At 40.5% G+C, this 21,728-nt stretch overlaps 1 protein-coding gene across 2 annotated transcripts in view; it reads right to left on the bottom strand.

The window, feature by feature from the left end:
- The window catches only part of CPNE8 (copine 8), a 458,893-nt gene that overhangs the window by 294,145 nt on the left and 143,020 nt on the right, over positions 1-21,728 (bottom strand). For both annotated transcript variants that reach the window (XM_075599768.1, XM_075599767.1), the window contains exon 2: positions 982-1,022. Coding sequence is in view for 1 of the 2 variants with exons in the window: in XM_075599767.1 (XP_075455882.1) it covers positions 982-1,022 (41 nt within the window). In the remaining variant the exon portion in view is untranslated. The remainder of the gene's footprint in view (positions 1-981; positions 1,023-21,728) is intronic.

Here is a 21,728-nt window from a genome sequence, read left to right as displayed (position 1 = left end):
TATACGACCAGCTAAACAAGCAACTATCTACTTAAAAGAAGCCTGTACTCATTGTCGACACTTTTTTCATACAATGCAACACATGATTATTTGAACTGTTACAATATTGCCTTGTGAAGCTTTTTATATACATTCTTAAGCACAGACGTGGGAGCCCAGGTGCTCTGACTTTTTCTGTCTTCTTGTACTGTATCAGAAAGGTTAGGCATAGCACTCCCTAGTACTGTAAATATACATACTGTAATGCTAAAAGCTGCAGTTCAGTCTTTTTTTTTTTTTTTTTTTTTACATTTATTTTTTTACTTCAATAGTTTCATGTGTGCAATCTCTAATTACCTAAAGAACAGTATAGCTGCAGCTCAATTCGTTTTCCATGTATTGATAGGTCGAAATTTGGTGACATATTAAAAGCTGGCATTTGTTTATAATCTGCTTGACTGGCAGTGGAAGCTCATGAATATTCATGAGCAATCCTGAACTGACAAGTGCTAGAGGGAGGGCAGGGCTGACAAAGGGGTGTGCCAGAGCTTGTGACAGGACATGAAGGGGCAGTGCCTTAGCAAATGGCTGTTAAAATAGAATACAAGAAAATTGGTCTTTCAAAGTTGTTTTTTTTAAAACAGAAAATGCTAAAATTATTTTTTCTTACTACAGAACTGATTTATTAAAAAAAACAAACATGCAGGATATTGACTGAACTGCAGCTTTAATTGAAATTGCCACAACAAAATGTTGGCAAAAGTCTTTATTTCCCTTTTTGTTTAAAAGTTTAAAAAGAAAAACTAAGATTTCTATTAATTATTTTTTCTTTTTTTACTTTATCCTTTAATACAGCTATTTTAATATTTGTATTAGTGATTAGATGTTTTCATGCAAAGGAAATGCATACAGTATGATACATTCAGAGGTGAATATGGGCCTTCTTTTCTACTCTCATTAATTCATTTACATTCAAATAAAGAATACAAAATGATTACTTACTTGGATCTGACTTTGAAAATGTGTCTCGGTCCAAAAGATTCCTATTTAAAAAAAAGAATATATATTATCTATAAGGGATTTAATTACCTCGATCAGTATCACACAATCTCTAAGAAAATGGGTGCATTTTATCTACAAAGCTATGGCACCACACATCACTGACAACTATTATGACCAGAAGTCAAATATGGGGCAATAATGCAGACACCAAGAGAAAGATAGATGTAAAAAAAAGTGTATTAAGAAAAGGCTATCCCATACAATCATTTCCTCCAATACATTCAATTGAAGGCCTTCTACAACAAAATCTGAACCCCCAAATCGCTAACTAGATTTGAGACACTTTGTCTGGCAGACAGAAACACATCTGGACTGATATCTAACCTGTTTGGGTACTTTGTTAACCCCCCTCCTCATATGATCAAAAACTGAAATATATGCTCCAATGGGAAAGGGATCTAGAGGAGGAACTAGACATGGATGAATGGAACGATATTTTTCAGACGGTTGCTAGATCCTCAATGTGTATCACGATCAGAGAAAATGCCTATAAGGTTCAGATGAGGTGGTACTTAACCCCTACGAGGCTAGCTAAATTCATCCCAGGGTACCCAGCAGTATGCCCGAAGGGATGTGGAGCACAGGCCACATTTCTCCATATGTGGTGGGGGTGCCTACTCATATCAGCTTATTGGCTGGAAATCAAAATGTGGTCACAGAGGTTTTTCGGTTTGGACCTCCCCCTGGATCCCTGGCTGTTCCTTTTAAACAAACCATATCACCTCCTCATGAGACATGAGAATAAATTACTGTGCCACATGTCTTCAGCCGCGAGACGCGAACTAGCGGCAGTATGGAAGCAACCAACTATCCCCTCAATCCCTAAAGTTAAAAATAAAGTCTGGTAGATGTACTGCATGGAAAAACTGGTCAGTCTTAACGACGACACCTGCGCAGATTTCCAGAAGGTGTGGGTGCCATGGATTCTGGGTGCTGGTCGACCAGAAAGTAATACCCACTTAATTCTGTTGTAAAAACTGCTATATATACTCACTGTGTGACTGAATGTTATAAGATGATTTGCTCGGTAAAATTCTAACTGGATATATTCCCCCCCACCCCGCCTTTATTTTTTGTACCCTCCCCCCCCCATCTTTTATGTTCTCCACTTCCCCCTCCCACGAAAAACTTCAATAAAAAATGTTTAAAAAAAAAAAAAAAAAAAGTGTATTATTAAGGAAAAAATAAATTTGTACAAAAGTCTAAACAATTGGGTCACTTACAAATTCCTTAAAAAGGTAGAAAGCAGACACGCTTGATACCTTGAGAAAAGGTTTTCATACAAAACGTCGGGGGATTTTTCTACCTGTATGTTTTACCTTCTACTAACTTTTTAAGAGACTTGTTAGAAAGTTAGAATTTGGGGGATTTCTGTAAACAAATAGTTTTGTCCGAATAATACACAATTTTTTTACATCTACAGTATTTTTTTGTTAAAGTCCGTATTATTGCCACCTATTTGGTCTCTTGTATGCTTTTATACTGCTTTGGGAATAGTTTTTGCTAATTGTTGTACCCATCTATTTACTGTACGTTTTCACTGTGTGTATGTACTGTATGTACCATACATGTATGTACAGTATGTACGTACAATACACACACACATCTAAAAATTTATTTTCTAACTTCCCCATCACACTCTATATTCTTTAACACTTACTTATCAGATGCGTTATTTTATTGTGTTTCCAACTCAAACCTCTTCATTTTCCTATTTATATTTTCTTTGTACGTTACAGTCTTTCCATTATGGAAAAGTGAAGATATAGTAACCAAGCCCCTATTCAATATGCCGCGAGGTTGCTACATGACATAGATGAAGCTTTGAGGCTACCATGGCATGGGGGAGCAGCTTCATTGCATATTGAATAGGGGCGCTAGTTGGTAAAATCAATCAGGCTGATTCCCAAAGTTTCTATACAGTGGTGCATGACATTGTCGTAAAATTCTTTTGTTAGATTCATCAGTATATAAACAATCATTTGACGTGGTGTGGTTCAAAAGGACATGGTAATGCTGCGGCACAGTTTGGATGTATACACTATATGATAATAACCTTAAGATACAATTATATTTAACCCAGTGGTATCTATACTGACTGTCAAGGGACCATATAGCGCTCAAAAGGCAAAGGAAGAAGCACACATTGTGCGTAATATCTATTTAAATAACTTTCAATGTACTGTAATGTACTTTGCTTAGGTGTAATACATTTAGAAACATCTTGATGTTTGGCATTGTGTGGAATAGCTGGATTCATGTGGCCATAATGCACCATTTCATGTAGCTTGCAATGCCACGTAGTAGAAATTCTGTTCTGGGACTAATCTAGTTATTGAAAATGGAAAAAGTAGAAAGAAAGAAAGAAAGAAAGAAAGAAAGAAGAAAGTTAAACTTGAGAGGGGAAAATGTGAATTTACTGGGAATGTTGGATATTGTTAATTGTTTTGAGAAAACATTTTATCATGAAAATTAAAAAGACCTTAAAGCAACTGTAACATACAGTACATTACCCTTTTTATTTTTTATTTTTTTTAATCTCAAACCCGAGTTTAATTTCCCAGCATAGTGGTAGATGTAATAATGGTTACACTTTATCAAGGATAAATATTTGCTAATTTTGAATGAACACATCCTTCAGAAACTGAATTTGGTCAAAAAATGAAAATCACATGAAAAGTAAAAATACACTCCCGACTTTAAGCAGGGTGTCGCAGATGAAAACAAGGTCCCTCAGTTTTACAAAAAGGTTCAAACATCCACCAGGCACTCATGTAAAGTATCGATGAAAAAATACTTGACTTGTGGTCATCAAAGCTATGTTCAAAAAAAATAATAAAATATTGGATTGCTGGAAGAGCAGCGCAGGGAGGCAAAGAGACTGCTCCTCTCTGGACCTACTCTGTGCAGCTCTTACCCACTGGTGACTGGCTTGGAAGGACTAACACAGCGCGGTAGTCCAATTCAGAAGCAGCTTCCCCTCCACCCCCCTGCTGGGTTAATCCTACCGGGCCGCTTACTGCTTTCTTGGCTGCAATCAAACCCCAGCCCGGCCACGCTCCGGCCCTCGCACACTTTTACATCCATTGCATTATTATTAGCCTGATAAATAGTTGTTATACAGATGTATCAAGACTTACGGCCTCCGTAGCCGAGGAAGTGATATTCATATGGAAGGTATTGTGATTTGTCACTGTTGTTTAGCATCTAGAATAATTTTGGGATCGCCCAAAACATTTTTCCTTTTTTTCTTTTCGTAAGAAGATGTTTATTTGCAGGTGAAGAATATGACACCAATAGTTTCCATATGAAAGCATTTAATGTTTATATCATCAAATGTGAAATCCATTATTTCAATACTATATTTAAAAAAATAAAAAGGATTTTTACCCTCTACACAGGTGTTTTTGCAGTGAATTGTACAGATTTAACATAATCCTTTGGCCATTATAGCAATTTATATATTGTGTGATACATCACAGTAATTATTACCATTGATTCCTATGGTATTTCTCAGACTTTGTGAAATATATTATTACCATTGTGGTGAATCACACATGTAACATTTGTAGTTTTTTTTGTAATTTAAATGTATAGTGTAGAGTACCATTCTTATATCACATTGCCTGTCATTGGTACCTAAGAGAAATAGATAGTTGCAAAAAAGTTTGAAAAAAATCTGAGTTATTGGGGAGCAAAGAGGACAATGAAGGTTTCATGTGATGTGCAAACCCAAAATAAATCCTCTGGGAAAATCACATTTTCATGGTTTTCCACCTCCTTTTCAATTGTGTACAATTCTGATAGCCGCATTGCACTAACCTTTATTACCCTTGCATTAGAAGACATGCCACTCCAGCGACCTCTAACTAACGCACGCCCAGCATAGTTTTAAAAGTAAATGTAACTGTAAGCATTAGACAAATCTTTATAACTTGGATAGAGCTTATAGAGTGGGTGCTGCTTGTCAGTGTTCACAACACGCCATTCTTTGTCACTCCTGGACAAGCTTATTTTGCAGTTCTGGTAATCTCAGATAAGCATCAGTGTATTAACAAGATGAAGTACAGTGGAAGTAGAGTTAGACACAAAGGACTAGATGCCTCCAGTTTACATGCTGAAGGTTGGCAGGTGAAGGTTTGAATAGAAGCACATCTGATAAATGCACACAGCTAGGAAGGTAACTGAGAATTGGATTCACTGTTGTTGATATTGGTGACAACGAAATATGATTTCACATGTCACTATTGTTATTCTCTAGTGCATGGAGTTTCCAGTTTTCTGAAGACGTGTGTGACTCAAGGAATAGCATTGTTTAGGCGTATTAAGTGTGATTTCTGAAATAACTGCACACATACAGCTATTTATAATATATAATATTATTAGTTCCATAACCACTTTGTATTAAAAAATATATAAAATATAAACAGCTGTTCTTGGCTACAGAATTAGAATTAAAGTAACTTAACTATTATTCAAATTCAACAGATGACAAATCTGTGGAACAGGTTTTCTGTTCTTAATTTGATCGCCAGTGTGGTGGGAGTTTGATGTTCAACACAGTTACAGGATGTCAAGTTCTGTTATTGTCAAAGTTTTAGAAGAACTAACAACATCCAAAGTTTACTTCTTCTGCGCTGAAGTTCATCTGATTCTCAAACTAAAAACAAGGGTGATTTAAATGGAAAAAAACAAGGAAAGCGGACTCATTATGGAAAAATTAAATAAGGGATGCCAAAGGTTGGACATTTCACTATAAACGACAGTTAAAAGTTCTTGGTAAATATGGAAAACCTGGCAAACCTTGGTTTAATTCTTGTAATACAGTATATACCTGGAGAAGGAGTGATCTACTAACCCTGAAATAAACAACATAATTCAATTCACCTCCCAGTGTATTAGGCATTACTGTACATTGTAAATGTTAAAGTGTAGGAATGTAAGAAGTTATTTGTACAGTGCTGCTGTCAGATCGGTAAAAAAATAAACTATTATTACACCCTATTCTATAGACACAGTGGTGTCTGGTAGAAAAATAGGTTAAAAAGGCAAACCAGCTTCGTCACTAATACTACTGTATTATTAGTAAGTCTTGGATGTCACACACAAACTGTATATCTAACGTAAGCTACTTTTAAGTCGCATAATAATGAATAGGAATGAGAAGACTAATGGATATGGTGAAGAAAATGTTAGGTAAAATATACTTTAGTTTATTGTGCCATGCGATGTGAAGTGTTAACGCTACCACCTTATACATGCACGTTTTACCATGAGCAGAAACACGCAAGTTATTTCCTGAACGCATGCAATATTTCATGCGATATTTCACAGTAACTGATGTGTGCCTGCTGGCCACACATGTATACACATGAATACACAAGCACCCAATAAAATGGAAAAATGTATCAAATTCAAATCTTATTCTTAAATGAGCATTGACTCTATTAGTTTGTACACTAACATTAAAAATTGTCTACAACAATGCAAAGGAGACAGGCCCTATATAAGAGCACTGCACATATGTCAGGCATTCCATACTATTGAGTAGAGATGGACAATTTATTTTTTGTGGATTTTAATCTGCCTCAGATCGGTCGGTTCGGTTGATCAATTTCCAAGATAACAATTCACAATTTCAAATTTGTTGCAGACAATTTGTTTCAGGACTCATTTTTAAGTATCCATTTGCAAATTATTGAGAGAGACCTTTCCAATGTTATTAGTAGACGCCAGTTGTGTATATATCCCCTCAAACGTCCCTCCAAATAAACTAAGGAGACATGTTTGTGCTAAAAAGGAGCATACCTGAGGTACCCGGCTGTGAAATATGCTAATGGTAATGCAAAGTATATTTAAAGGAGTCTTGTCCCACACATTCTGAAAGGCTTTCCATACCAACTATGTAAAGTTGATAATAAGCCTAATGCACCAATCTAATGCCTGGAATGGTGTAAGACCCAACAGGACAAGAATCCACAACCACTGCTTTTCTAGGCCACAATTCTAGCAGTTCTGTTTTCTGGCCTAGAAAATTAGCATATCCCAGTCATTAGCATATCCCAGTGCTCCTTTTTAGCAAAGGCAATGCCTCCTTAGCTGATTTGGAAGGATGTTTCAGTGGATATATATATATTTATTTATTTATACAGGTCTTGACAAATTACCAAAATGGCTACTGGCCACCTAGCCACACCCCCACTTTAAAAAATGGAATCAATTCCTAATAAGAACAAATAACCTTCATTTTTGACATAACAGTTTATTTATTGTATTACATTTAAACTTTATTATAATTAGTCCTTGTTACATAGTAGATGAGGTTAGAAAAAAATATACGTCCATCAAGTTTAACCTAGGTAAAATTTAGATGACAGATATTTTATCCTATATCCGTACTTGAAGTATATTAATCCAGAGGAAGGCAAAAAAAAAAAAAAAACAGTGACACATTATCCAATGATATCTCATAAAGGGAAAAATAAATTCCTCCTGACTCCAAGAATTGCAATCAGATTACCCCCAGTATCAACATCCTTCCCATGTTTACTTATTTGGTATATCCCTGTATACGTACCTTTTCTAAAAAAACATGTCCAACCTGTTTTTAGAAGAGATCTGTTGAATAATATATAGCTTTCTTCTACGCAGCGCAGTATATAAAAACAGCACAGGGGGTCTCTGCTGCACAGAGCTTAGATAGAAGTAGAACAAAAAGTTCAAAGACCAGTGCTGCATGGTGAGAACTAGATTCGGGGAGAAAATTCTTCAAGAGCTCACAAAATGAAGACATTGATATTCATATAACTGCACAGACAGAAAAATATATGAATCATGAACAAAGTCCTTCCATAATGAAAATGTGAGTGTGGTACAGTCCAATTGTGTCTCCTACGATTGGTCATGGCGGCTGCAAATGTGCAAGGGCAATGTGTCCCCGGTGAGACCGGTCGGCAGAGGGAGGATGTAAGGGAGGGAGAGGGGGAAAGACAGAACCTCGGCCAATCAGGGGGTTGGGTTTTAAAACTTTAGGTGCGCAACAGCTCAAAATTGCAGGGAAAAGGGCTTTAAAGAAGAGCATTTTGATGAGGTGGCCATGACGGTCACCTGCGGCAAACGTGCACTCACACTCACTGGCATGCGGGCGAGTGCTTTTGTCGAGCCATATATATAGATATGGCTTTTTTTCTATTATTAACAATCTTTTTCTATTATTAACAATCTGTAAATGGATTCAGAATCCGTTTGCGGATTCTAAAAAAAATCCGCGTGGATTGTAATCAATCACGGATATGAATGAATCTGCCTGGATTTTTAACTATGCAATCTGTATACGGATGTTAGTGTCCTACAGTCCTCTTTGGTATGCAGGGGGGAATTTTTAATGTGGCGTTTGGAATATATTAACTCCATAGTAATGACCAGCTAGCTATGGGTTGTTCATCAGCTACTAAGGGGACAATATACTAAAATGTTTATTTAATATAATTTTAGCACCTGTCCTAGGTTGTTTTTATTGTCTATGTTCCTAGTGTCCATTATATACATAGGCAAGATTGGATTACTGCCAGCCATGCTTAAGTGGAAGAACTCAGCAACAGTTTTTGGCAGTAGTCTGATATCACCAGGCATCAGAGTTTAGTAACTAGCATGTAAATAATTAATTTTGCGTTGATTACACATTTGAATATGTCGAGATAAAACCATCATCAACACATTGCAGCAGTAGAAAGTCCAATATCACTGCTTTCCAGCTGGAAATATGGTTTTAGTGAATAGGTTGATAAAAGAAATTAGCGTTCTACAATGCAATTTTTCCATTCATCAACCTTTAGTGAATCTAGGCCATAAACTTTGATCAGATAAACTGCATACAAGACTTAGTTGATGTCACCTGTCTTTGTCACCTGTCTGTGTTCTCCAAGGCCGTTCATTACATTTCATTTTTTGAAATAATTGAGAAAGTGAGGTGGCCCCTTCTTTGTTAACTGGTCAAAACAAAGCATCTTGCAGCTTAAGGCTGCGGCCATAGTGCACGCGACAGTCCTGCAAATAGATTTGCGCGGCTGTCGCTGAGCGATTTCTGTCCTCTGTTGACGCGTGTGACGGAGAGGCATGGTCTTGATGTCACCAGGCTGAACAAACGAGGTTTGCCCTCATTGGTTCAATGGTTACGTGACGCATCCGTCGCGCAACAAAGTCAATTTTGTTTTGTCTCATACCATATTTAAAAGATGCGAGAGACATTTAAATGTTAGTACTGAAATCTTAAAGTGCATCATACTGTATGTTTAAAGCGCATTAGCATACGTTTGTTGAGCTATGAAATTTGCCACCTCTCTTGCTTAGTAATTGTTTTATTTCAAGCTCAAGATTATTCTGAAAACCTCACTAAATATAATGTGTAAAGAAACTTCATTTTTAGATATCAATCAGCCATCAGAAACCTTTCAAATAAACTTTATCACAGTAATTGTTGTCCTTTTAAAGGTTTTGAAGGTTGCATGGAATGACCCCCGGGACAAGAGGAGAAATTGGGTAGGGTATTAATAGAGAACATCACTAAGATGGAAATTAAATGTTAGAGGTTAGAGGTAATCATTGTGGGAGACTTAAATCTGCCTGATGTGGACTGGCATGTTCAGCCAGAAACAGGGACATCCAAAATTCCTTACAAGAGGCACCTCTCAAGCAATTGGTTAGAAGTTGGATACAAGTCCATTTATTGAGGAGAAAGTCCTACTGGAAGTTTCAAAACTGAAATTGGACAAGTCAATGGAGCCATACATTCAACGTCAAGTCAACGACAAGTCAATGAAGCCATACAATGGAGCCATACATTCAACGATATTTAAAGTGTTTGGGGGGGGGGTGCTGGCAACACCATTAACAGACCTACGGTATTTAACCAGTCACTATTAACAGGTGTATGTAGTTCCAGATGACCATAGAAGAGCATGTGTAGTCCCACTTCAAAAAATTGGAAGTAGGGATGAGGCAGGTAAATTACAGGCCAGTGTGCCAGACGTCAGTATTGGGGAAATTAATGGAAACACTGCTTAATGTAAGAATTGTTGACTATCTAAAGTCAAGCAACCTACAAGATCCCAGGCAGCATGGGTTTACTGGGGAGAGATAAAGTCAAGCAAATCTAACTGATTTTTTTGACTGGGTAACTAAGGGATCAGGATGGTGTAGTAAATAGGTGTAGCTTAACTAGATTTTCATTAGGCCTTTAACACTGTGCTATATAGAAGGCTGATAAAAAATGTTGCAATGCTTGAAATTGGACTCTGAGGTGGTAGAATGGATAAGACATTGTTTGAAGGACAGTCGACAGAGTTGTGGTAAAAGGAGTACATTCAGAGGAGGGGAAGGTACCTCAGGGATTTGTACTGGAATCAATGCTCTTTAATATCTTTACTAGTGACATTACAAATGGTTTGAAGTGGAAAGTATGCCTTTTTGAAAATGACACAAAGATCTGCAACAGGATTGACACTCCAGGGGGGGGGGGGGGGGGTTAACAAATTGGCTAATGTTTTAGGTCGATTGGAGAAATGGTCCAGAGTATGGAAACTACAATTGAATGTAAAAAAAGTGCAAAACTATGCACCTGGGTCACAAAAATCCAAAGGCAGAATATAGGATTAAAGGTACCATAATATCAACTGCTACAGAGGAAAGGAACCTGGAAGTCAATATTTCAGCAGACTTCCAAGTAGACGAACAATGTAACAAAGCTAAGTGGAAAGTCAGCAGGAAGTTAGGTTGTATGTGAGATGTATTAGCAGCAGAAACAGAGGGGTGGTGATGATACTTTATAGATCATTGGTGAGACCTCACCTAGAGTACTGTGTTCAATTCTGGAGACCATACCTCTGGAAGCATGTAAATAAATTGGAGATTTAAAAAGGGCTACTAAGATTTAGCCTAATGTAGAGCAGAAGACTTATGAGGAAAAACTACAGGACCTTCATACAGTATGTACAGCTTAAAGGACAAAAGGAAGAGGGGGATATGAAAGAAACTTTCAAATATATAAAGGGATTCAACAAAGTACAGGAGGGAAGCATATTCCAAAGAAAGAGTGCTAAAATACGAGGTCATGCGCTAAAACTGAAGGGTGGCAGGTAACGGGGAAATGTAAGGAAGTTCTTCTTTACAGAAAGTGTGCTAGATTTGTGCAGTATAAAACAAAAATGTGTTTGTGATGCGTCAAAATCGGTCAGAATTCCTCCATGACATATGTAGATAATACTGGATAACATGAGAAAGTCCATGAATGATGTGGTAATTTGTCAGGTAAGGGCTAGGAGTCTAGTGAGGTCCACTTGACCATCACAGAAAGAAACCCCATAACGGCCCCTCCTAGTAACCAATAGGACGTAATAACAGGCACCGGTAACCATATACATATATGTGGGGGCACTATGGCCCTTTACCTTGGTGCTAGCAGGACTCCTCGATATCCAGGGCGTGCTGTTCATCCAGGTAAGTATGCAGCAAGAAGAAGAGTATAGATGTGTAGCACTGCCGCAATTTCCAGCTCCCAGTGAAACCGGAAAAATGATGAGGTAAGCTTTCAATTGAACAACAGGTCAGGTTTTATTGCAGGGTGGTGCAGCAAGGGGACAACGGAACAACACTAACGCACCTACGCGTTTCGTGCACTGAGCACTTTATCAAGTGATAAAACCTGACCTGTTGTTCAATTGAAAGCTTACCTCATCATTTTCCGGTTTCACTGGGAGCTGGAAATTGCGGCAGTGCTACACATCTATACTCTTTTTCTTGCTAGATTTGTGCAGTAGCCTCCCAAATTACACGGTAGTGCTAATACGCAAAATAAGGGTACGGGGGGCCCACCTTCCATGGGTTACACCTGACCTTATAGCACTCTACCAGTTCAGGGATGCCTTGTGGAAAAGCTACAAAGTAACTGGCACTACCAAGGATCTCAATCACTACAGATGCCTGCGGAACGTGTGCACAAGGCAAACAAGGCATGCAAAAGCACAATATTACTCTGACAATCTCCTCCAGAATACATCAAACCCAGCTAATTTCTGGAAGGTTATCAACAATATATTCCAGCCTCCTAACCATCAACAACCAAGTAATATCACTAAGGGGGATATTACTCTGACAAACCCCACTGACATTGCAAATGCATTCAATGATTACTTTGTGGGGTGTGCCACTAACTTATTAGCGAAACGCAGCACAAACCCCAAACCTGAACCTCATCCTGGGAGTACCCCTATAGTCCCACCCCCTCCCAACACTGCCCACAATTTTCAATTTAGCCCAGTATCTGAAGAGGAGATTACACAAGCGCTCCTCAAACTAAAACTAAGCAGCCAATGTGGACCCGACTTACTACAATCTAGGTTCCTACGACTTGGTGCCCCAGCCATTGCCAAACCAATTGCGTCCATAGTCAACTCTATCCTGTCTGCAGGCCATATCCCTAAGACCTGGAAAACTGCCAGAGTTGTCCCAATCTTCAAAAGTGGGGACAAAAACACTGTCTCAAACTACAGGCCAATCTCACTTCTCCCAATTCTATCCAAAGTTATGGAAAAATGTGTCCACTCCCAATTAAGCGAGTTCTACACCAAGACAAATTTCCCTAGCCAATTCCAGTCTGGGTTTCGTCCCAAACACTCCACCGTAACTACCCTGCTAAAAGTTTGCAATGAAATCCAGTGTGGAATGGAACGGGGACAACTCACTGGTGCAGTATTCCTAGATTTTGCAAAGGCTTTTGACACAGTTGATCATGCTATCCTGCTTAACAAACTCCAGAGCTCTGGAATAGGGAAACATGCTTTAAACTGGTTTCAGTCCTACCTATCAGGAAGATCCCAACATGTGTCCATCTCAGGCTCTAACTCCAACCCCCTGGATATCACCTGTGGTGTCCCGCAAGGCTCTGTTCTGGGGCCCCTACTCTTCTCAGTGTTCATTAATGATCTTCCCACAGCTTGTAAGGAAGCCTCAATACACATGTATGCAGATGACACAATCCTGTATGCACACAGCCATAGCCTCTCTGACCTTCAACACATACTTCAGTCTGACTTTTTGAGACTCGAAAACTGGATTTCCCAAAACAAACTGTTTTTAAACACTGACAAGACTGTAACAATGGTATTTGGGACCAAGACTAAGTTTGTAAAGCTTCAAGTGACTGAGCTCCTGATTAGAACCAACGCTAAAACCACCCTAACACCTGTCACTAGTTTTAAATACCTGGGCTTATGGTTTGACTCCCACTTAACATTCGGGATGCACATTGATACCCTGACAACCAAGACCTATGCCAAACTAGGGGTACTTTACAGGAACAAATCCTCCCTAAGTCTCCTGGTCAGAAAGCGTATTGCACAGCAGATGCTAATGCCAATTATTGACTATGGAGACATAGTATATGGCTCGGCTCCTCAAACCCACCTTAGCAAACTTGACACCCTCTACAATTCAATTTGTCGTTTTGTTCTCCAATGCAACTACAACACACATCACTGCGAAATGCTCAAAGAACTAGATTGGTCATCACTAGAGTCTAGGCGCAAAGTTCACCTTTCCTGTCTCACCCTCAAATACTTTCTGGGCAAGCTACCCAGCTACCTGAACAAGCTCCTCACCCCTACCACATGCAGTACCTATCACCTGAGATCAGACTCCAAAAGACTATTCATGGTCCCAAGACTCAACAAAGTATCCGGACGTTCCTCCTTCTCCTTCCGTGCACCCCAAAACTGGAACAACCTACCAGAGACTCTCATATCCACCACCAGCTTAAGTTCTTTCAAATCTAAGGCTGTCTCACACTTTAATCTGGTCTGTAACTGTTTCATACGCTCATAATATATATTTTCTTTAACTGTGCATGCAATGTCTTGTATATAAATGTATACCTTGTTCATTTATGTAACTGTATTTGTAACCATGTATTATTTGTTTTACTCTGTGCCCAGGACATACTTGAAAACGAGAGGTAACTCTCAATGTATTACTTCCTGGTAAAATATTTTATAAATAAATAAATAAATAAATAAAATACAGTGAGGTGAATTCAAATGTGTAGCCCTGTTTCCCCCAGGCTCTGGGAGGCTCACAGCCTATGCTACCTAGTGTGTGGTGCCAATACCTGTTAGGGTCAGGAGAGCTGAGTCTGATCTGCGATGGAGTGGACATCAGGACAGGCTTAGGTTCTTCTCTGAGCTCTTCTCATGGTGCTTACCGCCACCAGCAGTAGTGGGCTCCAAGATGTTCGGAGGTCAGCCCCCACTATTGCACTCTTTCTCCCTCTGCCCAAGGACTGATACTCAGACAGAGGTATATTATGAACAGGATCTTTATTCGGGAACATCCACTGCAAATCTTCTCACAGCAATGCAGGCCTCAGAGGCTCCATACATCTGGATGGTGCTTTGCCCCTGGTAGTATAGGGCATCTGTGGCTGAATCAGATGTTCCCTCAGTTCAAAGACTGAGGATGAGCATGCTCATCCCGCTATGGGAGAGTCTGAGTGCTCTACTGCTTCCTCTCTCCTCCAGAGCAGGAAAAGGACTGACTTTAAATTTGGTAGTCCTCTAATTAGGATAGAAGGGGCGGGCTCATGGTCTATACCTATCCCTGATAGGCTTACACAGGCCATGAGTCACCACCTTACTCCTGCCCATCATAGAGGAGCATGGGTGGGGTGACAAACCCACAAGATTAACCCCTTACAGCCTGCAGCTAGCAGGACTTACATAACAGGGCGGGGAAAGAAAGGCAGAATGACATACCCTGTTACACATGCTTACGATAGACATAAGGTTATCCTAAATATGAAAGAAAGTCATGGATCAAAAAGGGTATGTGGTTTTACATCAAATAGTACCATAGGCAGACAAGGTGGGTCAAAGGGATCTTATCTGCTGTTAAATTCTATGTTTCTATTTCGTGTGGATTCTGAGGACGCTGCTTATTTCAGTTACTGCTGTCAGCTTTTGATCATCACTAATGGTGTGGAGCCAGTAAATTGCTAGTGTATGAAAGACATGTGAAGACTTTAGAACTTTCCTTTGTGCTTTCATAAAGCTTGCTGTTTTACTCAGAATATCTATTTATGTCCACAATTAGTTCTATTGTTTCTTAAAATGAAAGCACAGATGTAAAAAAATAAAAATAAATTGTTTTGATAAGAAATGGGTTACATTGCTGGAGACCAAAAAATACAGTGGGTAATAATCAGTAAAAGACTGTAATTTTGTTACAATGCTTTATGGTTTCATCTCTTTCAATTCTTAGAAATTATTCACACATGTTTTACATTTGTTTTGTTGGCAAAAAGCTGTGAAATATGCAACAAATATATTTCAGCATTAACACAACTAAAGTGGGTTAAGAACTGACTCAAGCTGCTTTGGTATTTGAAATGTGCTACTAATGTACAAAAAAGAACAAAAGTAAGGTAGAAGAAGTGATACATTTTAATAGCCAGTGGTTAAAAAGAGTGCGAGCCTGCAGAACCACAAATGTCTCTTCTTCAGGCGTCTTGTACAATAGCAGACCTGTCTGAGAAATGTCTTGATTACTGCAACCTCCTGCTGTCCGGCCTTCCGGCCTCTCACCTGTCTCCCCTACAATCTATCCTAAACGCTGCTGCCAGAATCACTCTACTCTTTCCTAAATCTGTCTCCGCATCTCCCCTCCTGAAATCCCTCTCCTGGCTTCCGATTAAATCACGTATCTCACACTCAATTCTCCTGCTCACTTTTAAAGCTTTACATTCTTCTGCCCCTCCTTACATCTCAGCCCTAATTTCTCGCTATGCACCATCCCGACTCTTGCGTTCTTCTCAAGGTTGTCTTCTTTCTACCCCCTTTGTTTCTAAAGCTCTCTCCCGCCTTAAACCTTTCTCACTTTCTGCCCCGCACCTCTGGAATGCCCTTCCCCTCAATACCCGACTAGCACCCTCTCTATCCACCTTTAAGACCCACCTTAAGACACACTTGCTTAAAGAAGCATATGAATATCACTGTGGATATTCTGAACACATGATACATAAAGCTTGGCCCCCTGCAGACACACTTACCAGAACTCCCTCCTACTGTCTCTGTACGTTCTCCCTACCTACCAATTAGATTGTAAGCTCCTCAGAGCAGAGACTCCTCTTCCTTAATGTTACTTTTATGTCTGAAGCACTTATTCCCATGACCTGATTTATATTATTTATTATTTATATGATATATATTACTACTGTGAAGCGCTGTGTACATTTATGGCGCTATATAAATAAAGACATACAATACAATATGTGAATGTGCTCACAGGTGATATTTGTATTTAGTGTACAATTGAATCTGAAATAGCATGTCATATTTATACAAGGTTTACATCCTAATAAGTCTGGATATACAGATGTTAATTAGTACAATACAAAAAGTAACATGAAAATGCAAATAAAGTAAATGGGTCAGGAATTAGAGTAAATGTGTGAGGTGTAGAGAACATTTCTACAGTACACTATAGGTATTCCTCGTTATCCAACATTTCACTTTACAACGAATGGCATATCTAACGCTTTACAATGCAACCCTATGGGCCGTTTTTCGACGCCGGAATGTGTTATCCGACTCCTGAAAGCGTAATCCATCGCTCACCGCCACTGATTAGCATGGGATTCACTTTACAACAGTTTCACTATCCAACGGTACTTCCAGAACGGATACCGTTGAATAACCGAGGACCGCCTGTAGTCTAAACATCTGTCCAGACACCCCACACCCTTATCTGCCTGAAGAACTGGATTTTGTGGTCCTGAAAGCTTGCACTCTTTTTTTACCACTAATTAGCTATTAACAATACGGATGTAGCCAGCTTTATTTTAGCTACTGGAAATGCAGAATATCGCTTTATAATGCAGAATATCACAGAGTTTCCAAAAGATACAATGGCAGTGATAACACAGAATATCAGAACATATCCCACCAAAACGCAACAGAGGTTACAATAATCCTAGCTACATCTGTATAACTTCTACCTTACTTTTGTTATGTTTATTCTATGGGCCAACATGCTCCCACACTCAGTCTACTAATGCACATTATGATGGTATCAGCCTCACTCAAGGAGACAAATTACCATTGCATTGATAAAATTGATTTTTTTTAAATTGATGCAATTGTGAGGTACAGTGGCGGTCCGCTTTTGTCTAATGCGGCCGCCACCGCGGGTAATTTAAAACCCCGTTCAGACGCTGGCTTTTTTTTCCCCAGCGCCGCAGGCGCTTCTATTGTTCAGCGCCATTAGGCGCTGATTGGAGAACCGTCCGTGAGAAGCGGCTGGCGCGCGGCCAATTTCGGTGCGAAAAACAAAAATGAAAAGAAAATTGCGGTTAAGCTTTAGATTAAGCTTAGCCGCAGCTGTATGTCGTGCTTACCTATACCCTGACTAAAAAAGACAGGTAAAAATCTAAAAAAAAAGTGCAAGAAAATTATATATATATGTATCATAAAAAGAATGGCCACACACACACTAGGTAGAATGCCAGTACAGGGTACAAGGTAAACAGCGGTTAACAGTAAGTCTATAAGGATTGCATCTGTGATCCAAAATACCTGCATGGCACACTAATAGAAAACAATAAAGAATTTATTAAGTTCAGTAAGCAAATATTAAGCCCGACGTTTCGGGGGTCAGTTGGCGGGCGTAATGTTTGCTTATTGGACTTAATACATTCTCTCTCTGTGTGTGTATATATATATATATATATATATATATATATATATATGTGTATATATATATGTATATATATATATATATATATATATATATATATATATATATATATATATATATATATATATATATATACTAGCTGATATACCCGGCGTTGCCCGGGATTGAATGGTCCCGCTCCCCCTCTCTCTCTCTCTACTCACCCCCTATCTCCGCTCCCAATTGCCCTCTCTCTGTGGGTGGGTGAGTTAGTGACTGGGTGGGTGGGTGAGTTAGTGACTGGGTGAGTTAGTGACTGGGTGGGTAAGTTAGTGACTGGGTGAGTTAGTGAGTGGATGGGTGAGTTAGTGAGTGGGTGGGTGAGTTAGTGAGTGGCCGGGCGGATGAGTTAGTGAGTGGGCGGGCGGGTGAGTTAGCGACTGGGCGGGCGGGTGAGTTAGTGACTGGGCGGGCGAGTTAGAGACTGGGTGGGCGAGTTAGAGACTGGGTGGGCGAGTTAGCGACTGGGTGGGCGAGTTAGTGACTGGGCGGGCGCGTGAGTTAGTGACTGGGCGGGCAGGTGAGTTAGTGACTGGGCGGGCGGGTGAGTTAGTGACTGGGATGGCGGGTGAGTTAGTAACTGGGCGGGCGGGTGAGTTAGTGACTGGGCGGGTGAGTTAGTGACTGGGCGGGCGAGTTAGTGACTGGGCGGGCGAGTTAGTGACTGGGCGGGCGAGTTAGTGACTGGGCGGGCGAGTTAGTGACTTTGCGGGCGAGTTAGTGACTAGGTGGGCGAGTTAGTGACTGGGCGGGCGGGTGAGTTAGTGACTGGGCGGGCGGGTGAGTTAGTGACTGGGCGGGCGGGTGAGTTAGTGACTCGGTGGGCGAGTGAGTTAGTGACTGGGTGGGTGAGTGAGTGACTGGGTGGGTGAGTTAGTGACTGGGTGGGTGAGTGAGTTAGTGACTGGGTGGGTGAGTGAGTTAGTGACTGGGTGGGTGAGTAAGTTAGTGACTGGGTGGGTGAGTGAGTTAGTGACTGGGTGAGTGAGTTGGTGACTGGATGGGTGAGTTATTGACTGGGTGGGTGAGTGATTTAGTGACTGGGTGGATGAGTGAGTTGGTGACTGGGTGGGTGAGTGAGTTATTGACTGGGTGGGTGAGTGAGTTAGTGACTGGGTGGGTGAGTGAGTTAGTGCCTGAGTGGGTGAGTTAGTGACTGGGTGGATGAGTTAGTGACTAGGTGGGTGAGTGAGTTATTGACTGGGTGGGTGAGTGAGTTAGTGACTGGGTGGGTGAGTGAGTTAGTGACTGGGTGAGTGAGTTAGTGACTGGGTGAGTGAGTTAGTGACTGGGTGGGTGAGTGAGTTAGTGACTGGGTGGGTGAGTGAGTGACTGGGTGGGTGAGTGAGTGACTGGGTGACATTTCCCCACCCCCCCCATACCGCAGGCGACGGCCTGAAGATAGCGGGCGGGCCAGCATTCCCCCCCTGCATCTTCCCCTCACACCCCCATATGTCATGTAATGCTGTTAAGACGGCCCTGCTTGGACATACAATTAGACAATCACTCATATTCTCAGTTGTTAAAGTTGCGGTCACCATCTCCCGATGCAAAAAAAAAATGGAAGAAAATGTCCTCCTCTTTTGTTCCTACTATGGCAGCGGTTCTCAAAGAGCCAAAATCACAATAATCTCTAGACATATTCCTGGACTACATAACATCAGAAGGACACATTAAAGGTTAATCAACAGGCTAATTCGCTAAATCAGACCAACTGGTAACAAGTTGATTCATTCAATGATATGACACATGAAATATACAACTTCTCCTATTGCAGCAGATGACAACTCTCAGAATTACTAACTAAGCCATATTCACTTAATTCTGACAGCAAATTAATGATTGATGTCCATTTATATCAATCATTAACAGCACTGATATAGTGTATGCACAAAAGCAAAAGCTTTTCCCAGAGACTACCCTGAATATCTAATGAGAAAGAAGACGGAAATAATGGGGTTCATTATGGTTCAGTGTTATTTTTATTGATCAACATTTAAGCAACCAAGCAAATCATTTTTAGAACAAATCGGCCATACTATAATTTTGTCAATTACTGTAAGCCAGTCCCGAGGAGCACACCCTAGCGTAAGGCTAAATTAAAGCCCTAACGGCACAACAGGGGCGCAGAATGTGTACAGGACATGACAAGTCATCTGCAGTGACACCTCCCAAGCAAATCCCAGAACAGCATTGACCACTCAATGGTTTAAATAGAGTTTAGTGAACAGGAGCAAGTGAGTGGTGCAAGTGAAGCAAAACGTAAAGGAATACAGTATGTGTACAAAGTAGTTTGACATATTGCTTCTAAGACATAATTGTTTAAATCAAATCTCTTTGCACTTTGTCGAGGGGTCTGTAAAGACACCAACGTTGAAGCAGGAGAGCCTATGTCAAATCCCTGTGTCAGTTCCTTGGGTAGGTCACTTTATCTCCCTGTAGCTCAAATACCAAAATTAGATTGTAAGCTCTAGGGTCCATGGACTCATTCTGCCTACATCACTATGTACAGTGTAGTGTACATTGTCAGTGCTATATAACAAACGATATTATTTGCAGTAATATGACGAAGCTTGGTAGTAACTTGATTCATAGCATTTATTATACATACAGTATGTAACACTGTTTCCCCCACCAATCGCAGATAGGGGCCATTACTAAGGTGTATGGTGCATATTCCTGCTGGCAACAGGAGGGCTGAGTCGTCCGCCGATGGTAGTGGGGACACAGGAACAGGCGTCTGGGGTTCATACCCCACATATCTCTTTAGCAGTGCAGCGCCTCCATCTGCCGTAGGCTCCAGGAACAGAAGGTGTTATCTCATGGTAGAACTATTACCTCTCCCCCCAGTAAGGTCATGCACCAGGCAGGAGGTATATTCCAAACAGGAACGGGTTTATTACTACACTCTGCAGAACAGGAACAAGACAGGATCTGACCAATACAGTCTCTCAGTATTCCCCGGATGATGGTTCTTGGACCGCCAATACAGGCCAAGGACACCCGCAGTCGTCCTAGCTGTTCCCCACCTCCCTAGCGGAGGTAGAGGTATGGTCTACACTCACTCTCCACCGGAGGGGAGAGGACTGGAGTAGGCCCAATCTCAGCCTTTTCACTGTGCGACCTGCCTTACTCAAGTGGGGGAAGGCACTGCTAACTTTAGGGCTGTCCGGCCCTTAAGAACAACCAGGAGGCAGGCACCCCATTGTCCCAGCTACAACAGGATGTACCACCCCTGCAGTCTCTCAAGTGCAGTACCAAAGGGAAGGGGGGAAAACCCCATACAAACTACTGGCAACCTGATTGTACCAGGGTTTACTGCCAGCACAAGGACAGAATAGTAGCCAGGAGTGGCCCTGCTATACATACAAACACAAGAATATATGCTACATGTCAACCATAGCCGTCTTACAGGTCTTGGGGAAGTTCATTTTTTTCCCTGTACCACAGACACCAAACATTACACTGTAAACTCTTTGCAGCAAATTCTTAAAAAGAGAAGAATGTTTTTCTCAGATTGAAAAATGTACAGCATAAACTAAAATAATAAAAAAGCCCTAAACAAATAGCACTCTAGGTCCAAAAATAATCAACGTTATTATACAATATCTCCAAAGAATAAAAACAAAATTATAAAAAATATATTTATTTACAAATAAATAACAACCTCGAGTTTGGACTTCAATGTTTAGTAAAAAATGACTTGTAACCGACTCATTAATTACATTTTACAGTGCCCATATGCCTGAGGTCCTTGTAACGTACCAGGTATGTCATAGGTACTAGTGGTTGGGATGACTTCTCCAATGGTGTGGCCAGCCTGATTGAAACAGAAGTGAAGTCGTCTCCACTTCCATTTCCAGCACCCGAAACCTGGACCCGACAAGAGAGTCCAGTGGGCGCCACAG

This window comes from Ascaphus truei, chromosome 5 (genome assembly GCF_040206685.1).
Source record: "Ascaphus truei isolate aAscTru1 chromosome 5, aAscTru1.hap1, whole genome shotgun sequence".
Lineage (NCBI taxonomy): Eukaryota > Metazoa > Chordata > Amphibia > Anura > Ascaphidae > Ascaphus > Ascaphus truei.
The sequence above is the reverse complement of the archived record's forward strand: the minus strand, read 5'-3'. Positions and strand labels throughout refer to the sequence as shown.